Below are 25,801 nucleotides of genomic sequence, written 5' to 3' on the forward strand. Positions count from 1 at the left end.
GGTTGTCTCATAAGGTGAAGGCCACAATAGGGAATGTGCGTGTACAGGTGGTTGCTGATCTTTCCCATTTGCAAGGCAGCGCCTGCGGAAGGCCCTCTTCAGATGGGCAAATAGTCAGCAAAAGCCATTTGTGTTTTTTTATCACTTCCTTCAATTGAAAAGAGCCAGAAAGTTTTAACTGTTTTTTTTTTTTTGCATTGTACTTCTCGGTTTTGTTATGTTATGCAGAGTTATGCCTATGGTATAAAGCAGAATAACTATATTTAAGGAAAAGATATGTACATTGAATGTTGGGATGCATATAAAGGAAAAATGTGTATGAATTGCCTCAGTTTAAACACTGACTCCAATTACTTGTGTTGTATGAATGCAAGAGCACGAGTTAATTGGAGTTCGTTTTCCTCCTGCTGATCAGGATTCTAGATCTGGGTGAAATGCTGGTTTTAAACACCAGGTGTGTGTGTGTGGGGGGGGGGGGAATACCTTAAGTTTTTATCTTGTATAGATTGCCTAAATTTTGAAATTATTGGCAATTTCTGCTTTACCTTTTCTAATCACTATATTTATCTTTTCCTGCTCTTGGTTATATGATCAATAGTAATTGGATAAATCTCTTTCAGAAACTGTCAGTCACCATTGAGAGTAGCTATATGTGGGAGTGTACACGTCCCAATTGTATAATAAAGGTAGAGAACTGACAGTTGGACTATTCACACACACACTCCCCAGCAACATGGATATAAGAACAGTAACTTATTATCACTGAAGGGTGAAGCCTAAATTAGATCTCTGGTAAAATTTATTCATCTATTAAAATATTTATATCCCACCTTTCCTCATGGCTGAAGGCAGGTTTACAGCTCATGATAAAAATCTTACAAATTAAGCCAGTAGAAGAACCTGATGCCATCTTTAGTTACAAAATTAGATATGTGAAAAATATCAGGATTACTATTTCTGGCAGGCCTTTGTGTATATTTATTTATTTGCATCATTTATACCCTTCCTTTCTCCCCACTGGGGACCTAAAATGGCTTACATGGTCCTCCTGGCCTCCATTTTATCCTCATAACAACCCTTTGCGGTAAGTTAGATTGGAAGTTTCTTACTGACCTAACGCCACCCAGCAAGCTTCCATTGACAGAGTGAGGATCTGCACCTGAATTTCCCAGATCCTAGCTGACACTGTAATCACTGTACATGGAAAACACTGACCTGTGCACGATTTGGGATGGTAAGAATGGGGCTTTGATTTGGACATGTTTGTTTTGCTATCATTGATTCAGATAAACATATTCTCTTGATGGTGAATCCTCAGGTAACTTGTGTAAAAGATTTTTCCAGCCTTTACATATTCTGATGGCTTTCACCAAGTTTTAAACATATGTACACTTACCATTAAGCATAGCTGCATCTTAGTATGTTTCTGATCACTGCACTAGTTCATTTAAAGGGTTAAACTCATTTCTCTTTTTATATGTGTGTAGATAAAATTCTGATGGTTTAATGTATTTCTTTTTCCCAGAGAATGCTTCAGAAGCAGACTTGTGGCTGCTGAACAGTTGCACTGTAAAGAACCCGGCTGAAGACCACTTTAGAAACTCAATTAAGTAAGTTGTTATCAATTTGCGAGAAATGAGATAAAGTTTATAAATTAAAAAAATCTTTATTTAAAGGACACTCGTTGTAATAAAAAATAACCGACCCTATAAAAAGCAGGATTAATCTATATAGGAAACAGAGAAGACCTATAGATGATGTTTGTGTGAATTATAGGAAAGGATTTATAGAGTGTAAAGGTGATATATCAGATCCACTGACTTGAAGAACAAGTTCTAATTTCTTTTATTTATAAATGTATGGTTCCTAAGACACTGCTATTTATTCAACAAGTTCAGAGTGGCTTAAAGTATTATTTCCTAGTTGGTCTCCCATTGAGGCATCAGCAAGTTGGAGTTGCCCAATGTGCTTCAGCAATAGAATGGCCTCATGTCCATTTCAGGTCATTCTTTTTTAGCAGGTAGATAGCAATAGACCAGTCCCTGTGGATATTAGTGCTAATAGCACGAATGCAGTGCTTTATGGGTTTTAAACACATTATTCACAAAGGTATTATTAATAATAATAATAATAATAATAACAACAACAACAACAACAACATTCGATTTATATACCGCCCTTCAGGACAATGACCCTAGAGAGTTGCTGCATGACATGAATAATACTGAGTTAGATGGCTCAGTGGCCCAATCCAATACAAGGCAGCTTCAGATGTGCATCTTTTTGGTGGATTGAATTTTAATAATGCTGTGTAATCATAAGCTATTGGAAGTTGGTTGCTCAGAGTACTGCAAAAAAAAACACAACTGTGCCAGAGTCGGCCAGTGGAGGGCACCCTTACATCAGATCTGGGTCTAGGTCCATCTTGGAACACGCTTTTCTTGGACATCAGCTGCCATCACTAAGGCTGGAGAGAGCAGCAGCAGCTAGCCAGCCACTCTTGTCCATCATACCTGATCCCAGCTTAGTGCTCTTTTCTCAATTACCAGATACTATCAATGAGGCCAGAGAAAACTGCTCAGCAGCCTTACGTTATCCCTGTCTTTGTTGAGGGCCCCTTCATTAGTGGAAGGAGCAGAGCCCTTTCTTGCTCCCTTTCTTGCCATTCTAAGGTTTACAGAAGAGCGATGGATGGAATTATGAGCTTTCTTGTCAATAGGCAGACTTTCATTTCAGCCATAGTAACAAAAAGCACAATTTGTGACTTGGAGTAAATTAATCAGATAATAATAGTTGTGGATCTACCTGTAACTATCCAAAAATGAATTTTGTCCGTGCTATGCTTACTGCAGTTGCTATACTAATTGTTTCTAATCCTGTTTTTTTAAAACTGTGGTGCAACATAATATGCTTCTGATACAAGATTGCTTATCTCTTATTGGCAACTGGAATAGGTGGAAGCATAATTCTCGTTGCGTATCTAATGTAACCTAAATATGTGGCCTGTTTTATAAAGTCGAGATTGTTACCTAACAATCACATGGAAGTTTATGCAATCAATTGTTCAGTGTGGTGTGCAGATGGGTATCTATTGAAAGTGAGCACAAGCCATACTTATAATTCTAGTTAGGCAGGTGGCCCACTTAGAAGAATAAGACCGTTGGGGGAGCGGGAGGGAGAGCTGGATTGAACTGGTGTGCTGTAGCTAGTAGAGGAACAATTACAGATTCCTCCTCTCCCCTGCATTGTGTGCTCTCTGTAGACAGAAGTACCCGCAGCCTGGCAATGAGTTCGTTCTTCTCTTGCCAAGAAAAACCTGGTTTCCCAAACACCAGCTGTTAGTGTGCTGCTAAGTGTGCTGGGTTGGGTAGCAAGTTATCCTGGTCACAAAATCCTCACCACCCTGGCTGCAGCTGTTACAAATCTTAGCCTTTTACAATAGCGGGTGAATGCTTTGAAGCAGAGAAGTGCTTAGTGAAAATAAATGGTCAGAAATATTCCCTTGTCATCTCAACTGCTTTGTCTCTCTTCCCAAGTGTTACTGAACCTGAATTAATTTGTGTCTAAAACATTTCTGCCTCACAGAATTGTATAGTGGCCTGGCCATTGTGGTATCAGAGAGCCACAGATGGCGCTATGTCTCTGCCCTATGGGAAAACTGGGTTTTATTATGAGGGTAGGTCGGATAGATATTCCTGATCAAACTCAATACCAAGATTATTTTAATGGAAAACTTAATTCCAAGATGATAAAAGGATTTTTCACCATATATGGAAAACCACCAATGTTCTCATCTGAGGACTGTAACTTTTCCGTCCTCCACTCCACTAGGTCTACTGATAATTCAGCCATGCTCTACAGCAACGGTCTTGAACACATGAAACTACTTCAAACTAAGATAGACCATCAGTCTATCAAAGTCATTATTATCTACTCTGAACAGCAGAAGTTCTCCAGGGTCTAGAGTACAGGTCTTCCACGTCATCTACTACCTGATCATTTGAACTGGGAATATCAAGGCTTGAACATGGGACTTTCTGAAGGCAAAGCATATCCTCTACTAATGAGGCATGACTCTACCCCAGTCTTTTCAGATCTGGGGCCAACCCTGCAAGTGACCTCCTGAGTTGCAACCATGTGACAGGAAATCATGTGATATCAGAACTATGGGATAGGAGAACAAAGATCCAGAATTGTTCAGTGTGCCAAGGCCAGGATCATCAGGAGTAGATCAAGAGATCTGGATACAGGAAGCATCACGAGGTATACCACAGTGAAGAAAAAGTTGAGAGGTAGAACAGTGGAGGAATCCTCTGCATTGCTAAGGGACTTTTCCTTGTTGCTTCTCTTAACATGCATGCAGAGAGAAGCAGGAGCCAATGCACATGTGCATTAGCACCTGGTCATTAGAAGAAAAAAAAACAGCAAACAAGATGATTCTATAGGGAATCTACAACCCATCTCCATGGATTGATGGTCATTGGTCTACAGGGCCTTTGATTGCACTTTTATATCCATTCAACTACAACTTTATGTGCTGTTTTTATCAATACATATGCCAGCGCATATAGCTTATAGTGCTGAAGGTGCCACCAGCAATCCAACCACTTGTGGAATGAGTGATTCTAACTTTGATGCTTTCAGCTACCTGTGCCCCCTCCATCATTATCCCTGGACTACTTACTGTTTTTCAGTGTGTTGTTGTAAGCTGTCTCACAGGTACTTAAATGAGGAAGCAGATATAAATATTGATCGTAGCATGGAAACCAGTTTTTGAAAGATCTTTTGGTGAGGTAGACCACACACTCGATCTTTCCTTGGATCATATTAATGGTGATTATAAACCAATATCCTTAATAGAGGATCTCCAGTTATACTTGGAACGTGTATGATACATTGTCTTGGATTTTAATTTCTGCTACCTGTTAACAATTCAGTATCCACCCCAATAGCGCTTCCTGTACTCACTTGCAAGTCCTCATCTCCTTCTTTTACTTAGAAAATATATTCAGGGTACAGAAAGAGGAATAAGATGGCAATTTTCTCTTTTGATATCTAGCATCAAATTTTCTAGACATGGAGCATTCCTAGAGGAAGAAGCAACATTCCAAACTGAAGCATCCAGATTGGCTTGGCTGTAATTATTAGTTTATGGCACAGATTTTGAATAAGGAATGTTGTTACTGTAGTTAATGAAGAATTGCCTGTGAGGTGCTTTGAAGTAATTCCTTTAAAAAAAAAAGTTCTACCATGCATTTCATGGAAAACTCAAGAGCAGCTTAAAATGCTGAGCACTATATATGAGATAAAAGAGTATTAAATTTATTTGGAAGGTGAAAAATGCCTTGTCTTGCTTTGATTTATTTTATTTACTTCATTTATACTTTGCCTTTCTCCCCAGTGGAGACTCAAAGCAACTTGCATCATTCTCTTCCCCCATTTTATCCTCCTAGGAGTCCTGTGAGGTAGGTTAGCATGTGAGTATGTGACTGGCCCAGCCAGCTTGCATGAAAAGAGTAGAAACTCAAACCTGGATTTCCCAGATCTTCATCCAGCACTCTGATCATTACACCACACTGGCTTGATGATGTTCCATAATAACTTTTAGTGTTGATATGACATTTCAGATGGCTTAACATTATATCTTGTTATATTCCTTACAATTATAAGAAGGTCTTAGATGGAGATGCCAGAGGGTGACCACCTATTAGCTTCATGGTAGCATAGACATTTGATTCAAGACTTCCTGATTTGCCACTTAAACTCTTAGTTACTGTATCACATTGAGTCTTGGTATAATTGTTTAATGTGCTGTTTTTTGGAAAGGAAAACAGTCTGTTACAGAATTATGCACATTGTTTAATGTTTAACATCTTAAAAACCACCTGAATGAATTATAAGAACAGGGGCTTTTGAAGCTATGCTGAGTTCTATTTTGAGGCAATGGCAGTTATTAATATCTAAGAATGCTGGGCAAAGTTTAAAAATGTTTTGTAACAGTAACTGTTGGTTGCTGTAGAAAGGCTTGGTAAGGTGGTATGGTGATCTTACTTGTTTGTGTATCAACAGTTTGGTATCTTTCATCAGAGGTTTAAATTATTTTTGCCCAGTAGTTGGTTGCTTTGTTCCCTCATTTCACTAGAGGCGCGGTAGCCTTGAAAATAATCCACAAAAGCTACTTGCTCAAAGAAAGTATAACTTGTATAACTTTGTGAATGATTTGTGGCCTTTAAGAAAAAACAAAAAGCTCTTCCTTTACTTGTCACCTGAAAGAGAATCTTAAAAGCCATAGGCTGAAGCATTGAAATACTTTAAATGAAAATGGCAAGTGGTTCAATTTCATGTCAGATCTGACATTACACTAGATTCAAACACTGAAGTCATCTTCATGGCCTGGGATGTTCAGTTCATGCATTTGTCAAACAGCCATGGATTCCACTTGTCTTTAGTATGTGTCTGTGGATGACCGAAGTTTGTATTTGCTTTTCTAGCATGTCTAAGTAAAATCAGTGGACCAGTCCATTACTTAGAACATTTAGCATCTTGAGCAAAGACTCTGCTTTTGGCAAAACACTGTTTCTGTTTAGTTTTTATGCCTTTGCATTTGTTTCTTTTTTCTAAATAAATCTGTCTTTTCTTTAATTGTTCCTTGTCTTGGCCAGGACATTCAGAGTCTTTTACTTAACGTCCCAGAAACCCAGAGCTAGATTCAACGGAGAAGATATTGAAATAGAACCGTTTTATTTCAACCCTACATCAGGTTCATTCCTGTTAAACCCTTCCACCTGCATGGAAAGGAAGGGACTGAGTGATAGCAGAGTTTGTGCCAGTATGACATTTGGTTAGCTTACCCTTCTTGAATTTCAAGGTTACCCAAAGGCATTTCTGAAAGGCACTTCTGAGCAGCCTCTGGACAACTGTTTTGCAGTTTTTATTAAAATGTAGCACTTTTTTTGTGGTAAAGCACCTAGGCGCACCTAATAATGCTTTGCCTTACACTCAGGATTTTCTAGGGAAATAGCTACCCTATAAGCATGCAGGGGACATCAGTTTAATGAAACAAATCCACTGCTTTGGAGGTTCTGGATTATGTGCTGAGTGTGTTGATGAGATAGCAGGAATATATTTGGCATTTAGACCCTTTTTAGACCCAGGACAGGTACCAAAGGCCTTACTTCAAGCTACAGTTCTGGGATTTTTGCTATTATTCCTGATATATTCAAAAAGTAAGAACAGAACATGAAAGGTGAACTTTAGCATTTTTATGAGCTGCGTAGTAGCCAGAACTACCTGTTATGTTGACACAAAATTTGCAGCAGCAGCATGTTGAAAATCAAAACACAGTATATAGACTATGCAAATCAGATATTTCTAGTACTATGTACCTTAAATATACTGCTGTTTGAAAATAAAGTTCAGATTTCTTAGTACCAAGTTTTTTTAAAAAAAAACCTTATGTATGGAATGAAGATTGCTTTAGGTTCTGAACTGTTTGTTCTTTTAGAAAACGGGTAATTTTATGCTAAAAAGCTATCCCAGCAACTGGTTGCTATTTTTTAAATTATTATTTTGTTCTAGGTTACTTGTCCAATGCACACAGTAAATACACATGAATTATTTCTAGGATCTTTCAGAACTACTACATTTGTAGTCATTTTATCACATAGTACTGGATGATCGCATAGCCTTTCAGGAGAATCTAAGATGCATTTGCTACCTAATGTGTATGCTAAGCATTTCTATTGATTCCTACAGCTTTGAGTGATGCTTATGGATTTGATAGGCTTCTGAAACTTTAAGATCTATCAGTCCATTTTAGCTCCATCTCTAGACCTAGAAGAACCCTTTTGTATTGTGTTCTGGGCCATGACCATTACTGGCCATATGGTAGCCTGCCCAATTCGTCCCTTTTTGGTTTGCCATTGAATTCTGTATAAACAAGTATTTAAACTGAAGCTTGGGGATCTGTCAGAGGAGAGGTGTTGCAAAAGCATATGTACAGTTGAGCATAATGAGCTTTGTGCTCTCACATTCATGGCATGTTTCCCCATAACATTCTCTGTTTCTTGTGTCAAAGCTGGGTTGACTAATGTTTTGTTGTGTTATGCCTTCATGCTTACAGGATTTTAAACCTTTTAACAAGCAGTCTATAAACTTTGGCTCAGTAGCCAAGCTACTGTTTGTGCTTGTTACGAACTGTTTGCATCCCATGTGTGTAGGACTTGAGAAAATCCATGCCTCTCTCTTATGTGCTTATCAGCTTTGGAGAAAGCAGCAGGTTCCATGTAATATTTAATAACTATCGGGTTAAATACATGGAGGCCTGTTTTTGAACTGCTGCAGAAGTGAAGATGGATGTTCCTACTACTTGTGTCTTAACAGAAGAGAGTAATCCTGGTGAAGTGAAACAGTGAGCAAAAATGCATGTGTACTATTCAGTCTGTACACTGGAAACTGCATGATTCAGTAAGTCTTTGAGTGAAACAGATTCAGGATATAACTGCAATAAAGAATATAAACCATGCTAGTTAAGATTGCATACTTTCATCTGCAAACATGGTTAGAATCTAGCTTTGCGGAGAAGAACAAACTTCCGTTTGCCCAGGCACTGTTGTAAATCAGAGCTCATTTTAAGGTTTCTGAAAAAAGGAGGCCTTTAACTATGCTCTTTGGATGAGGGGAGGAGGTGGAAACGAGCATGGCAATAAGTATCGTTCACTTGTCTCACAGACAAGCAGAGGTTTGCTGTGACATCTGACTTTTCAGCTCAGTTGTGAATTTAGGATTACCAAGTCTGAGTTGGAAAATTCCTGGAGTTTTGGGGGGTGGGGCTTTAGGAGGGCAGGAACCTTAGCGGCCATAGAGTCCACCCTCCAAACCACCCATATTCTCCAGGAGAACTGATTTCTGTCATCTGGAGTTCAATTGTAATTCCGGAAGATCTCCAGGCCCCACCTGGAAATTGGCAACAATTTGTGAACTCATGGGCTGTTCTTTGCTGATCGGTACTATGGAGTTAATGCTGACCATCTTACACAGTTGTTGTGAGCATTACTAATGCAACATATGTGAAGTACATTCAGCACTTTGGGGTTTTTTATTGCTGTTGTAGTTTTTCAGTTTCAATTTATTTGAGTAATTTATAATAGCTGCAATTACTTGGATCATTCTCTTACCAGTGCTTTTCTTTAGTCACGGCTTCAAGACGTGAACCTGTAATGACACAGAGACTGGTCCATTACCATATAATTGTTGGAATTGTTTTCCTGGGGGAGAGGGGAGACTGCCTGTTTGAAAAAAATTAATTTTATAAAGAAATCCAGTTTGGAAACTTCATAAAGCATCATGAAGCAGTTCTGTAATGATGTCACCATCGCTCCCAGGCAGAGCTCTGCTGATGAATATGTCTCTAAAAAGCAGTGCAGGTCAGCTTTTTGATTGTTTCACATTATAAATCCATGTGATGGATTCGTGCTATGTATTTCTGTTAGAGATTAGTTAAGCCTAACTAAGTTACTTGCTCAGACCCTTGGCAGATTCTGCAAATGGCTTGATTTTCTGCCCAAGACCAGGCTAAAGGAAGGGAGGGCTCTAAGTTCAGGCCTTCCCCCTGAGAAAAAGTTTTGTTTCAACGAACAGACTTACAGAAAACAGGAGGAAGAGAGCTTGGAGAAACTAGGAGTTTGGGGGTGGGGGACATTCCTATTGGCCATTCAGATATTTAGGACAATAGTGTATGTGGCTTCAATACAAAAGTATAACTTCTACTAAGGGTACTTAGGATACTGAGGGATGAATTTTTCTTTGAGTGTTCATTGTTTAGATTTCTCTATAAGCTAAAATTAATTGTAACTGCAATATTTAACAGGTGGAGAACTATACCAAACCTTCCTACACTTTTGGTGCTGTTGAAATTAATATTTAACAACACAAATTCCGAACTATAAAAGTGTACTTTGAGTTATTAAAATAAAAGCCTCAAGTGGTGTCACATTCACACCCTCTGAACACCATGCTTTCCTGTCTAGTGAGTATATACAGACTGCTTTCTAACTTTCCCCTTACGATAGGCTTGCTCCGTGTTTTCGTATCTAGTTCAATCCACCCATCTATGTGCACCGATGCAATGAGTGTTCTAAGTGCATGGGCCTGGTGGCTGCACGCCCCCATAAGCAGGGCTTTTTCTGGCTTACAGGAGAAGATCATACTGTCCTTGAGAGCAACAGAGCCCTGAACCAGCAGTTGTTGAACATGAATAGTAGCAACAGCAGAAAGGCAAAAAACTAACCAATAGACATTAGAAGGCTGTAATGTTGCTTTCTTTGCCTGAAAGGGCTAGGGTTTGGGAAGGGGAGGAACCATCTATCTAGCAGGTTGTTGTAATTTTTTTATGGCATTTGGAGCAGGTGAGGGTTTGCAAAAGCAGGCCTGTCCTCTCTTCCCCTCCTCACAAAAAAACTCAAAGAGAAAAAGTTACCACTTTCCCCCGACACACCTGTCATGGAGTGAGTTGCCTTGGTTGGGGCAAAGATTGGACATGATCTGCTCTTCTATAAGTATACTTCTGCTTGCTGTGTGCTTGCCAGAGTATAGAAGACCTGGCTGACGCTATGGTGGAGGAAGTAGTTGGAGAGGCAGATAGGGAAGATGAAGAGGAAGTATGGGTAAACATGGAGGGTAAACGGGGTGGGGGGTAATAATAATAATTCTATTTATATACTGCCCTTCAGGACAGCTTAACACCCAGTCAGAGCGATTTACAAAGTATGTTATTATTATCCCCATAACAATCACCCTATGAGGTGGCTGGGACTGAGAGAGCTCCAAGAAGCTGTGATTGACCCAAGGGCACCCAGCTGGCTTCAAGCGGAGGAGTGGGGAATCAAACCCAGTTCACCAGATTAGAGTCCTGCTGCTCTTAACCACTACACCAAACTAGCTCAATCATTGTTGAGGATGTACAAGGATGTTTAGTAACATGGAAGCCAATAAAAAACTTCAGCATTCTTGTAAAAATTAGTAAGACAATTTTATTTAATAACAGTCCTTAGTATATTTGTTTCTATTGATTTTTAATTGAAATGTGTTGTCTTTACATTTCTCATGGATCTGTATACATGAATATGTATTGGAGTTTGATTTTATGTAAATCAGTCAAGAAAACAAGTTGAATCTCACTGGTGTGGGATAAAGGCCAAGGTTAAAGTGGTTGTTCAGAACAGCTGCCCCACTCAAGTGTACGTGTGTCTAAAGCAGCTCTCTAAAATATTGTTCACCACATGGTACTGATTTTTGTACTATGAATTTTCTTTGTCTCCAACAAAGAATAATTTTCTTGTTGGGCTTCAGTTTAATTCACCTGTTCAGTGTTCTCTGTATGTAAAGTATGTGTATAAGTAGGTAAAGTATGTGTATAAGATATATCCCTTAGACATTGTGGTACTAGATTAAAACTTGGTCTGCATGTTCAGAATGCATTTTTTTGTTCTTCAAGGTTGACTATCTGCTCATCAGGCTTATTGGCTAGGGGCATGATTCTTGTTTAGAGTGTGACAAATCCTAGGTTCAGTTCCAAGATAAGTCCAAGCTCTACAGAAGAAGGGGACCTACTGTCGGAAAACGGGCCACACTTTTGAGGAAGGACAGTAATCCAGGGTTAGAACATATGCTTTGTATAATGCCAGTTTGATTTTTCAAACTTGGGCTAGATCAACCAATGATCTGATTTCAAATGGTAGGTTTATACATTTAACCCACCCTATGCCCAGCTACTTTCAAGGGGGAAGGAGAAGATGCAAAATATGTTGAATGTTAATATACCATGAAAACTCAGATGGCAAAATGTAAGCTATTAGAGATGTTCAGGATGTAACTTTGTTTCAGATTTGACCTCTGAAGCATGCATTATTTGTATCTGAGAATAGAAAGATGCTCCCCCTGCAAAACTGCTAACCTAGTAACTTTTTCCTATGTATGAAGCCCTGTTCTTAGATCTACTGACTCAGCACTTCTGAAAACGAGAAGTGTTTATGAAAAATCTGTTGCCAGAAGGATTGACTGTTCTGGAACTCTGCTGCATTTGCCTGTTCTGTCCTAGTGCCCCCCCTTCCTTTCCACCAGTATCAGAGCATGGGAGGCACATTTCAGCACTTGCTAGTTACTGTGCTGAATTACCAAGTTTTTCAGTTATATTGACCTTTGCCCTTGCTGTTTTCTAAGACATTGAGCTCAGAAAGCATGAGTTCTCAGCATTTTGCTAAAATGATTCAGATGACCAGACGTGCTTTTGTAGTTTTGTTATTGTATTAACTGAGATAGTAGTCATGCTGACAGCAGTACCAATGTTTATGGTTCATTAAGATAGGTGTACATTGGACAACATTTCACAGGCATGTTTGCAACCAAATTAATATTAGGCAATAGAGAATTTCTATTGTAAACAGTATAAAGGCAGTTATACTAGTGGCCAAAATTGTGGAAACCTTTTGGAAAAAGTGTATTTTTGAGGTTTGATGGCTCATAACACCACTTTTGGGGGGAGTAATACCATAAAATTGTATTTCAATGGAAAGATAATCAAGAATGTAATGCAATAACTTTTATGAAGGATTTTTTTTTAGAACAGTAGTTATAAAGAAGAAAATTGAAACACATAGAAAAAATGAGTTATACAACAATTCTCACCATGTCAGTTAATACTTAGTTGGGTAACCATTTGCTTCAATTACGGCCTTACAACGCCTTCCCATGGAGTGAACCAAGTTTTTTAGTTCTGTAGCTGTTATAATGTGAAACCCCGATTGAGTTATTGCTTCTATTAATTGCGGTTTATTGCTGGGTTGCTTCTCACTAACCAGTTTCTTTAGTCAGCTCCATAAATTTTTGATGGGGTTAAGGTCTGGGCTATTCCCAGGCCATTCCAACAGTGGAATATGATCATCTTGAAACCTCTTTTTGCACACAGCAGCAACATGACATGGAGCTGAATCTTGTTGAAATATAAATGCTTCATTATCTTGGAAAAGATCACGTGTGGAAGGCTTCAGTTTGGGCTCAAGTATTTCATTTATGTATTTTTGGGCATTTATATTTCCATTTGTCATACAAATTCTGCCCATACTTTTTGATGTCATACAACCCCATATCATAACACTAACTGGGTGTTTCACGGTAGGTGTAATGCAATCAGGATGCACTCCGATTCTTCTTCTCACGTATTTTATACCATCACTACCAAACAGGGAGATTTTGGTCTCATCACTCCAAATAACACTGTCCCATTGTTCCGCTGTCCAGTTAACATGGGTTTTAGCCCAGTTTAATCCTTTCAACCTTTGTTTGAGAGATAACAATGTTTTTTTCGTGGAATTCTAGCATTAAGACCAAATTCCTCCAGTCTGCTCCGAACAGTCCTTGCACTCAACTTCACATTGAATTGTACCATTTCGTTCTGTATGATTTTCTTCTGTCACCTAGGCTCAGTCTCTCAATTCTTCTATCATCCCTTGCTTGTGTGCACCTTTTCCTGCCTTTACCAGTCTGGTTTTGTAGTGACTGAGTTGCCTTATACCTCTTCAAAAATGTAGAAATGACACCTTTGGTTAAGTTTCCACCAATTTTTCTTCTAATTTCTTCATACCTGTAGCCTTGTTCACTTAATAGTACTATTTTACATCGCTTTCTGGGTGACCAGTCAACTCTTTGTGCCATTTCCTCAATTGTATTATGTTGAATGGCTACACTCAAATGAAGGAAAGGTACTTCATATCAACCTAAGCAAGTTGTGCTTCCTTTTCCTGGTTATTTGGTTATAACATTTTATAGAATACAGATAATTGAATAAACTTCATTGCATTACATTCTTGATTAAATTATCTTTCCATTGATATATAATTTTATGGTGTTACTCCAAAAAAAAGTGGTGTTATGAGCCATCAAACCTCAAAAATGCACTTTTTCCAAAAGTTTTCCACAATTTTGGCCACTAGTGTAGCTTCTTGTATTCTTAACCAACTTTTTGGTTGTTTATAGTCTGCCTTTCTCATCAAAACCCAAGGCAGATTACACAGTGCAAGCCAATAGTCCTTTACCAAGACATCTCTCTGAGCTATTTCTTGCAGCACAGCCTTCTTACTGGAGTAAAAAAGCCATCCTGAATAATTCAGTTTTGTACAGTTTGTGGAAAACCAGGAGAGTGAGAGCCTTCCAAACCTCATCAGCCAGGCCATTCCATAAGATTGGGGGGCCACAACAGAGAAAGCATTTGTATGGGCAGCTGTTTTTTTGCCCAACTGCAGGGTGGTATCTGCAGAAGATCTTGCTCAGAGTATGGGGATTAAGCAGTCTGGCAACTATGAGGGACCAAGTCAGAAGCTTGAATTGAGCCTCATAACTGACGGGTAGCTAATAGGGGTAGCTAATCTGCGGGACCACCTCTCCTCATATGAACCCCATAGGACTCTTCGCTCAAGCGATAAACTTCTATTAAAGATCCCTGGCCCTAGGGAGGCCCGCCTGGCATCAGCCAGGGCCAGGGCTTTTTCAGTCCTGGCCCCAGCCTGGTTGAACGCTGTGTCTAATGAGACCAGGGCCGGCAAGATTTGTTAGCTTTTCGCTGGGCATGCAAGACAGAGCTGTTCCACCAGGCATATGGTTGATGTGAGGCGGTGCCCCCTAGCTGGGGGAATAAAGCACATGCCCTCCTGTCTAGTGACACCTTCCATCTCTCACATATCTCCCTGTTAAAATGCTTGGGAAATGGCCAAAAAGGTGGTTGTCCAGCTTATGTGCTGCTGTGGTTTTTTATATATATATGTGTGTGTGTGTGTGTGTGTGTTATTTTAATCTATGGTATTTAAGGTGTTTTATGTTTTTAAACTGTGAAATGTGATTTTAAACTTTGTTGTAATCCGCCCTGAGCCTCCTGATGTGGGGAGGGCGGAATATAAATTGAATATAAATAAATAAATAAATAAACAAATGAGTGACTGTGAAATGAGTTATATATATGCTCTGCCAAACTCACAGTAGTAAACAAACTGCAGCCTTCTGCACCAACTGGATTCTCCAAGTTGATTTTGAAGTGGACCTGTGTATAGTGCATAAATCTAGTCTTGGTGTTACTGCAGTATGAATCCAGGTGGCCAGATCAGCTGTGTCAAGGTAGAGGGCCACCTTCCGGTCAAGTCTGAGTTGGAAGAAGGCCTTTTTCACACCCCCATTAACTTGCTTCCCTAGCTGAAGTTCTGGATCTAATATAACCCCAAAGATCATAAATGAGTCAGTCAGGGTCAACTGAACACTGAAGGTCAAAGCACAATATCCTTCAAGAGTTACTTATAACTCTTATAAGGGTAAGGCTCAGTAGTAGAACATCTGTTTTCCTTGCAGAAGGTTCTACATACAGTTCCTCATCTCCAGCAAAAGGAGGCAATATGAAAGACCTTTGTCTGAGACCCTGGAGACCAGACAGTACTGATCTTGATGGATCACCAGTGTGACTCAGTATAAGGCAGTTTCAAATCCTCTAGTCTCTTAAAGGAATGTAGCCATCTTAATATTGTACAAGTCAGACCTTACATAAATGAGGACACTACAGTGGAGGATTTGGATACTGGGAAGCACTTTTTCCAACTATAGTTTCTTCAAGCTGTGATATATCTCAGTAATACAGTAGTCTTCAGGCCATGTGAAGAATTAATTTGAAGCCAGTGTGGTAAGTGCCAGATTTCTCCTATTCCCTTACTTCTGCTCATTTCTGTCACCCACGTTCATTTTGTAATATTAAAGTATGGTACTGTTGTGTATTAGCTGAGTTGGTTTGCTGGCATGCATTTACAGACACACATTCCTTTTATGCTTGTTTTTGATCATTAACAGTTGTATCAATTATAACTTCATTATTATGGTGTTTATTATTTTTTTTATAAAATTCTATGTCACATCCAACAAAATGTTTGGTCAATGCAGACATCTTGGGTTAAATTTTAAAACAATCATATGTTTGAACATTTGGCAGTGTAAACCAAACACTTAAACAATTACTCTTTAAGGATCTCTACAACACACTTTTTAAAATGTGAATTTATCTTCATTTATATTGAATGTATGCTTGAAAACTGTTCTTTGCTCCTCAAAAAGTCTCGAGAAACCAAGTTGCAGAGAAATAATTGTGAATATTTCAAAAGTTCCTTCACAGCATGGCCATCTGTACTGGCTTCCTACTAGTGGGACAGTGGAGATCTAGAATCATGTTTATGAATTGCATCCAGGAAATATAGTAGTCACTGCAAAATATGTCTGTTAGGAGGTATACTCATATAATTACTTTTTTAAAATCGACACTAGAGTTCCAAATGTTGAGGTAAGAGCATTGCATCCTATTTAAGCCCATTTTTAATATGAAAGGTAGATAGAGAGAAGGACAGCAGCCTCACTGATGGAGATGCTTTTGCCAGATGAAAACTTATGGATGGGTAGGGAGGGAGGGAATGCTTTTATAATTTGTTAGACAAATCTATGGATATAAAGTCAAAATGATTCTATCATATCACCAATTTGTCTGTTTCTGTCTCCATTCATATATTGTACGAAATCTTGGTTTGTATTAACAATATAGTTTTAGAATCCAAACCATGTTCAACAATGTGGAGCTGCTTGTCTGCTATAGGAGTGCAAGGGCTATTTCTGCATGTAAAGCAGTTTTTAGTTTTTCTAAACTGAAATACCACTTGTATTGATTATTACAGCATTGCTGAAATGCTGTGTTAAAATAAGCTCTTAAGTGGCATGATTTAGAAGGTCAATAGATATCAGTTTTATCATGATCAGTTACCCACTCACTAGTGTGTGATTTCCATTTCTGAGTCATGAGACATCACTTAAGCGTCAAAAAGCATATTTATCACAAACCTTTGAAATCTATTCAATATTACTATATGGAGGAGCAGTATTTAATTAAACAATCTTATTTGTTCTCTGGTGGTCTGCAATGAATGCAGCTGAAGTTAAGAAATGGTGCAAGATTATTATTTGCCTTTCTGATAGTTGCTTGGAAACTATGTAGTACCGAGGGTGGGTGGGGGGAATGCAGTTAAAAGGGTTGTTTGGTCAACATTTATCATACTAGCTACCCTCAAGTTTGCTATTATATTGCCTAGTGGTAAAAGTTTGGGTTACTGTCAATATTGTTTAGTCTATTTACACCATATTGGAAAATAAAGGGAAGTTGCATAGCCCATATTGTTTCTATTTTCTCCAGCCAAGCCGGCCATCCTTTAATAATGTAGGTTGATCATGTTTGAACTGCATTACTCTGAAATTTAAGGTGTTATGTGCAAGTTGCACAAATAGAAGAATTTTTGTTTAATGGTTTTAAGATATCTTGCATTAATATGCAGGAACTAAATTTAAATAATAGTGTTGAAAAACATTTTTTATTCCTTAACTGTATATAGTCAAGATATTGTAAATATACCTTCTCCCCTGTACACTAAAAGCATACTAAAAGAAATGTGGGCAGCATTAAAAACCAGGTTTAGATAAACTCAGCATGTAAAAACTGGCAGTACTTCATTTCTGAATCCATTCGAGTTGGGGCTGATTAGAAACTGGATTATCTGTTACCCAGGGGCTTTCAGTTTTCTTTAGAAATGTGAATTTTTTTTAGGGATTGCAACTGTAATTGATTCATGCATGATGTACTGGAATTTGATTTATAAAAGACTTCTCTAATCTTGTAAGTGCTGTGGAAAAAGTAATACATTAATGCGTAAAAACATTTTTAGAGTTCTGGGTTTTCTTTTCAGTTCAGGTGTGTCTTTGGCCAAAACTATGCCAGTCAGCTTGTTGTAAGGAATGAAGCAGAAGTGTTCCTTTATTATCTATAGATATGTGAACTTCCCCTGACAGTTTCTTCAATGTCAGACACTGAATTGTGAAGTCTTGTGACTCTTGTCTCATCCGTTCCATTGACAGCTATGTTTAGTGCAGACAGACTAAATATAAATGAAAAAAAATCATTAAAAGAGGGTGCTGAGAAACTTTGAGAGGAGCTCTCATAAATGTAATTTTTGCTTAATTTGGATAGCGTTATTCCTCAGAGCACCTTGGTAGAAAGAATTATAATAGGTAAGTTGTATTGTAATAACTTCCTTTTTGAAGTTACTTTAAATTCCTGAAATATTCAAAGACTAATGCCCAGCATTGTTGCACAATTCTTGGTACTTTCTTCCATCCTTATGTTCCTTAGCCTTGTTATTACGATTTCTTCTGACTGACTTGACTTGTGATATCTTTTGGATATGGGCATTGCTCCACCTTGTTCTGAAGTAACTGTCCATGTTCTGTTTGGAAAACAAGCACTGTATAGCTTGGGCCTAGGAGAACAGGATTCTGATGATGTGTGTTTGATCAAGGAGACCTGACATATTCTGCCCTACTGCTGAAAGTTTCAAAATAGGAGTGCTGCAGGCTGGTACATGGAATTGAATTTACCTTGAGGCTCCTTCTTTCAGTCATCCGCCCCTACCTAATCTTGTGAATGAAACCTGAACCATCTGTTTGACAGATGGTGTAGCCAGGTAGGTAACTAGAGGAATTGTATGTTTTCCTTGCAGATAAAAGTTGTGCTTGCCATATGTACTTTGTTTACCAAGTGTTAGTGGTTGTCTTTAAAAAAAAAAAGGTTATACCATCTGGATTTAGAGAGTCATAACTGGAAGCAAAGCAGTTAAGTCTATACAAAGTGCCTTTCCCTTGAACTGATGTTTTACTGGATCATTTATAACTAATTAATACTCTGACTAATTCATATTGTCAATAGTGAGTGGAACCATCAGTGCAAGAAAGCATGAATTACTCCCCTGCTTCTAAACACAATCAACTTGATTTTTTTAAAAAGTTGAGCCCAAATGCTTCCAAAACACTGAATGAGCAGCTACCTAGAATAGCTAATAACGGCCATTGTATACATCCACTTTTTAAATCAAATTTAGTTTTACCCTACAATGCCCTATTTTCCTTATTCTGTTCACGTTTTTCTTTAGTCAGTTACAGACATTGGTGGGACTTTATGTAGTTTAAGGCTGGGACTCTTTAATAGCTATTTAAACATATGTTTAAATTTAAACCTTGAGGGTTAATGTTATTGCAAAAAAAATCCATGGAACAAAGGAAGTCTCTCCTGACTTCAGACAGGTGCAAAGCTGCAAATAATTATAGTCCCAGTCCAAAAAACAACAGCTGTAGAGCAGCTGGCAGGTTTACCTAAAACAGGTATCTCTGAATATTGAGGTCCATTATATATGTGTGGTGCATGGGCTGTGTAAACTTGTTCCATTGTTATCCCACTTTTAGAACAGGCTTGAAAACTATTTTTAGAGGGGGTGTTCAAGTCTGAATACAACTGCCCTCAATGTTATAAGGTCTCAATGGTTACAGAACCAGCTATCTGTGGTGGGATACTCAGCTCTTCCTCTTAGGGGGCACTCAGCACTGCTAGGGCTGTGAACCTATTTCCACTTAGAGATGGGCAGGAACAGAAAAAAACCAAACATGATGTTCGTTGTTCGTTGCCATCCACGAATAGGGACTCACGAACAACCATGAACATGCCCGTGTTCACAAACACGTTCGTGGTTGGCTGTTTGTGGTGGCCAGCAGGCTCTCCTCCAGCCATCATCCAAGTCAAGATCCCTACTGCACCACTCCCAGAAACCTGACTCGAGCAGGCAGCAGGAAAGGTACCAATAATACATAATAGTTTGGCCCAGAACCTGGCAGCAGCCCTGGAACTTGAAGGGGTAGATCCCTATCCCACCACACACAGAGAAAATTCAAGCTCCAATACTCTCTCTCTAGCAAAATGCCAACAGCAACTCTCTCTCCACTGTCTGCAAAGTCAGAGCTGGGAGCCCCCCTCTCCCCTGGTCTTTGCTCCCTTATTGTAACAAATTTGGAGCTCCACACTTGAAAGAAAGACCTGCCTATCAAGCTAAATTGCGCTTAGATTGGGGTTTCCAGGGCAACAGCAGGAGTTCAGACAGCGTTCAGACAATCCCTGCCTAAGTTGCCAAAGATGCAGAGGAGTTAGCCGTGTTAGTCTGTAGTAGCAAAATCAAAGAGTCCAGTAGCACCTTTAAGACTAACCAACTTTATTGTAGCATAAGCTTTCGAAGAGAACTGTGATTCTCAAAAGCTTATACTACAATAAAGTTGGTTAGTCTTAAAGGTGCTACTGGACTCTTTTTAAGTTGCCAAGGGAATTGATTGCAGATGCCAGACTGTCTGGCTTGACAAACATCAACGAACAAGGCTTGCAACGACCACCTGTTCATTTAGAGTGGAGCCTCACAAACAGCTTGTTTGCGAACAGCAGATTGGGCTGTTCGTGGCCTTTTTTTTGTTCGTATTGCTGTTTTTGCCCATCTCTTTTTCTGCTGTGGAGGGCTCATAAAGCATAATGCCATTCTCCTTGTCCTCGCTGTTGCCATTCTTTTGGGGGGTTGGAATATATAAGAAGGGTTGTGGTAGAGGTGGTTTTAGAGGCAGTTTTGGGCAGGAGGAGAGTTAGCACTGAGCACCTGTGTCCCTTTCAGAGTTTTCTGCTTTATCTGCTGATGTACACATCTCTGTTCAGCATAAGATCATGCATTACTATTAAAAGGGGAAAGAGTGTGCTATGTTTAAAACTAAAACAGTTGTTCTGTGGGATTAACGCATGGCTACAGGACCAAATATTAGATTTTTTTTCATAAAGCAGCTGTCTGCTTACCTTTCTACCTCATTATCAACCATTTTTTTGTCAAGTAAATATATAGTGACACTAAGTTAAGTGAGTGGAATGCATCATAAAAATCTGTGGATGGAAAGAAGGTATATTAAAAGGATTTTTTTATTTTTATTTATGTAATTTATGGTCCACCTTTCTCACTGAGACTCTTCAGTGAGACTGGTGCTGAAACCAGACTAGAATTTATGTGGAAGGTCTAAGAAACCACTCTCTTTCCAGGCAGGTTGGAAGTCTGTGCAGGGCTGATAAGGTGATGAGGTCTGCTTAGCTGTTCTGACAGGAGTGGAGATGTGATTTAAATGTGATTCTGGTAGGATTGATGAACTTTCATGAACAAAAATGCAACCCACTCCCAAATTCTTGTTTAAACTGGGCCCTTAACCACTACACCATTCAATGAAGGCATGCCAATTTCTATAGCCCGGGCAGCTGCTGTGATAGCATACCAACACCACATGTGTATTGGGATTGCATTCAAATGTAAAAGAAGATTCAAGTATAAAGGACTTGCGGCTTCCTTGAGGAAATGTGATGGTTGTTTCCAGAAGGCGTTTGGTTTAGACATAAGGATCAAACTTACAAGATTATATCAGAAGCGCAGCTGACAGACTTTTTGCTCAACCATCAGGAGTTTCAGCAGGAAGAAAGTTAAAAATCTGAAGGGGAAAGTGGGGGGGAGGAGAGAGCGGGCGCAGCTGCTCCAGCCGCGCAGAGAGAACTGAGACCGAGACGTAGGGGGGGGGGGGAGAAAGTCTGATCCTGAATATAGTTTGTATTGTATAAAATCTACCAATCTGATAGCATATTAGAAAGTTAACTTTTAAGAAAAATTACAGCATGAAGGGAATACAAGACATGTAGTGTAGCGTTTGTTGTTTATGTGTTGCCCTTTCCCTTTTCCCAGTCCCCCCTTCCCTTCCCCCCCTTTTTTCCCCTTTATATTTTTGTAGTTTTTTGTAGTTTTTTATGTTAGATATTAAAAATAAAAAAAATTCACAAAAAAAAAGGGATTGCATTCAAATGACCAACTTTAATTGAGACACACTGGGCACCGGTGGCAACTTCTTTATGGAAGGTTGTTGGGGGTTTTCCGGGCTGTATTGCCGTGGTCTTGGCATTGTAGTTCCTGACGTTTCGCCAGCAGCTGTGGCTGGCATCTTCAGAGGTGTAGCACCAAAAGACAGAGATCTCTCAGTGTCACAGTGTGGAAAAGATGTAGGTCATTTGTATCTACTCAGGAGGGGTGGGGTTGAGCTGAGTCATTCTGTAAGAGTTTCCCAGGGTGTGGAATGCTAATGGCGGGAGGCTTCACTGTAACCTGAGGAGGTTCTTTTGCATATGGATTGGTGCTTGATGTGCTAATCTTCTCTGCAGGGCTATTGTCGGGTGTGGAGTGTTTTGTTGGCCTGGTGTTTTTCAGAACTGGAGCCCATGCTCTGTTCATTCTTAAGGTTTCTTCTTTCCTGTTGAAGTTTTGCTTATGCTTGTGAATTTCAATGGCTTCCCTGTGCAGTCTGACAAAGTAGTTGGAAGTGTTGTCCAGTATTTTGGTGTCCTGGAATAAGATACTGTGCCCTGTTTGAGTTAGGCTATGTTCAGCCACTGCTGATTTTTCAGGCTGTCCAAGTCTGCAGTGTCTTTCATGTTCTTTTATTCTTGTCTGGATGCTACGCTTTGTGGTCCCGATGTAAACTTGTCCACAGCTGCAGGGTATACGGTATACTCCTGCAGAGGTGAGGGGGTCTCTGCTGTCTTTTGCTGATCGTAGCATCTGTTGTATTTTTCGGGTGGGTCTGAATACTGCTTGAAGGTTATGCTTTTCCATAAGCTTTCCCATCTGATCAGTAATTCCTTTGATATATGGCAAAAACACTTTTCCTGTAGGTGACTGTTTTTCCTTGGTTGTTTGATTCATCCTGGGTTTGATTGCTCTTCGGATTTCATTTCTGGAGTAGCCATTTGCCTGAAGTGCGTGGTTTAGATGATTAATTTCCTCATTGAGAAAGCGCGGCTCACATATCCGTCTTGCACGATCCACTAATGTTTTCATTATGCCTCTTTTCTGTCGGGGGTGGTGATTGGAGTTTTTGTGTAAGTACCGATCAGTGTGAGTTGGTTTCCTGTAGACCTTGTGACCTAACTGAAAGTTTGCTTTGCGGATGACCAAGGTATCCAGGAATGAGAGTTTTCCCTCACTTTCTTTCTCCATTGTGAATTGTATGTTCAGGTGGATGTTGTTGAGATGATTCAAAAACTCCCTCAATTCTTCCTCCCCATGGCTCCAAATGATGAATGTATCATCCACAAACCGGAACCATACACTGGGTTTGTGGGGTGCTGATTCTAGAGCTGTTTTTTCAAAATGTTCCATGTAGAAGTTTGCTATAACTGGGCTGAGTGGGCTCCCCATGGCCACCCCATCCATCTGTTCATAGAATTCGTTGTCCCATTGGAAGTAACTGGTTGTCAGACAATGATGGAATAAGGCTGTTACATCCTCCGGGAAAATCTGATTAATCAGTGCAATAGTGTCTTTTACTGGAACCTTGGTAAACAGGGATACAACATCAAAACTGACAAGTATGTCTTGTGGATTGAGTTTCAGAGAACTGATTTTGTTGATGAAATCTGCTGAATCTTTGATGTAAGACGAGGTTTTCCCGATGTGGTCCTGCAGGAGATCTGCCAGATGTCTAGCTAATTCATATGTCGGTGAACCAATGGCACTCACAATGGGTCGGAGTGGGACTGAATCTTTATGTATTTTGGGGAGTCCATATAGTCTAGGTGGCTGTGCTTCAGTCTTGCATAGTTTTCTGTGCGTGTCGGGATGTAGTGAGGAATTCTTGATCAGCGCATTTGTTAGCCTGGTGATTTTGCAAGTGGGATCTCGTTTTAGTTTTTTGTAGGTGGAGGGGTCCAGGAGTTCCTTAATCTTCTTTTTGTATTCCTCCGTTTTCATGATCACTGTAGCATTGCCTTTATCAGCTGGTAGAATGATGATGTCTGGATCTGCATTGAGGGTATTGATGGCATTTCTCTCCTTGCGTGTTATATTGCTGGTGGGAAGCTTTGCCTTTCGTAGAATCCTGGCTGTCTCTCCTCTTATTTCCTCAGCTTCCTCTTCAGGTAGATGACGGATGGCAGCTTCTACATTTGCAATGATTTCTTCCACAGGAATTCTGGTGGGGGTGACTGCAAAGTTTCCTCCCTTTGCCAAGATGGAGGTTTCTTCTGGTGAGAGTTGACGGTCTGTCAGATTGATGACAATGCGTGCATTGTCGAGCATTGGGCTTGTCTGTCTTTTTTGTCTTTGTCAGACTGCACAGGGAAGCCATTGAAATTCACAAGCATAAGCAAAACTTCAACAGGAAAGAAGAAACCTTAAGAATGAACAGAGCATGGGCTCCAGTTCTGAAAAACACCAGGCCAACAAAACACTCCACACCCGACAATAGCCCTGCAGAGAAGATTAGCACATCAAGCACCAATCCATATGCAAAAGAACCTCCTCAGGTTACAGTGAAGCCTCCCGCCATTAGCATTCCACACCCTGGGAAACTCTTACAGAATGACTCAGCTCAACCCCACCCCTCCTGAGTAGATACAAATGACCTACATCTTTTCCACACTGTGACACTGAGAGATCTCTGTCTTTTGGTGCTACACCTCTGAAGATGCCAGCCACAGCTGCTGGCGAAACGTCAGGAACTACAATGCCAAGACCACGGCAATACAGCCCGGAAAACCCCCAACAACCATCGTTCTCCGGCCGTGAAAGCCTTCGACAATACATTCTTTATGGAACTTGTTCAGTTCTGTTAGCTTCCCATTTATATGACTTCTAAGCTGCTTCGTGTTGTCTTGAACAGCAAGAGAGAACACAATCTAGAGTCTGATAAATGTTCAGCAATTGATTGGGTTCCAAGCCTTGTGTGCACTTTTGCAAATAGTTGGCAATCCTCCATTCTAATAACCTAAATATCCAGGTTAGTAATGCCAATATGGAGCGCACAGAAGATTTTTTTTTTAAAAAAAATACTGATTTTCATAGGGATTTGCTGGTTATACTCTATTTGAAAGTAAGGAATGCCATTTTCATGTATAAATCTCAAAGTACAAGTAATTAGCTATGCCTAATGTAAGATTAACATGGAGCTATGGCATGCCCTTAAGAAGTGCTCAGAATGTGGAACAAAAATGACACAGTCTGACAAACATGATCTGTGCCTTCTGTCCCTGGGCAAGGGCCGTAATGTGACGTGCTGGCAGTTTATACAAAAGGCTTGACATGAGAGGGTGGCCAGACTGTAGGCTGCCCTTTGGGGAAAAAGCTTTTGGGACTCCTACTACTACTAAGAAGAGCCCTGTGGTGCAGAGTGGTAAGCTGCAGTACTGCAGTCCAAGCTCTGCTCATGACCTGAGTTTGATCCTGGCGGAAGCTGGGTTCAGGTAGCTGACTCAAGGTTGACTCAGCCTTCCATCCTTCTGAGGTCGGTAAAATGAGTACCCAGTTTCCTGGGGGTGAAGTGGAGATGACTGGGGAAGGCAATGGCAAACCACCCCATAAAAAGTCTGCCAAGAAAATGTCATGATGCAACATCCCCCCATGGGTCAGTAATGACTCGGTGCTTGCACAGGGGGCTATTTTTACCTTTTACCTACTACTACTACTACTACTACTACTACTACTACTACTACCACCACCACCACCACCACCACCACCACCACCACCACCACCATTCAATCTATATACCGCCCTTCAGGACAACTTAATGCCCACTCAGAGTGGATTACAAAGTATGCCATTATTATCCCCACAACAAAACACCCTGTGAGGTGGGTGGGGCTGAGAGAGCTCCAGAGAACTGTGACTAGCCCAAGATCACCCAGCTGGCTTCAAGTGGAGGAGTGTGGAATCAAACCCATCTCTGCAGTCTGCAGAGCGGACAGTGGAACCCTAGAAATTATACTGATTTGAACCATTAGTTCATAGCTAGTTTCTGTTAA

The 25,801-nt window shown here is 39.9% G+C and overlaps 1 protein-coding gene across 2 annotated transcripts in view; it reads left to right on the forward strand.

Annotated features, from left to right (window-relative positions):
• The window catches only part of CDKAL1 (CDK5 regulatory subunit associated protein 1 like 1), a 480,236-nt gene that overhangs the window by 75,093 nt on the left and 379,342 nt on the right, over positions 1 to 25,801 (forward strand). For both annotated transcript variants that reach the window (XM_054985473.1, XM_054985474.1), the window contains one exon: positions 1,526 to 1,610. In XM_054985473.1, the coding sequence (XP_054841448.1) occupies positions 1,526 to 1,610 (85 nt within the window). The remainder of the gene's footprint in view (positions 1 to 1,525; positions 1,611 to 25,801) is intronic.

This window comes from Eublepharis macularius, chromosome 7, assembly GCF_028583425.1.
Source record: "Eublepharis macularius isolate TG4126 chromosome 7, MPM_Emac_v1.0, whole genome shotgun sequence".
NCBI lineage: Eukaryota > Metazoa > Chordata > Lepidosauria > Squamata > Eublepharidae > Eublepharis > Eublepharis macularius.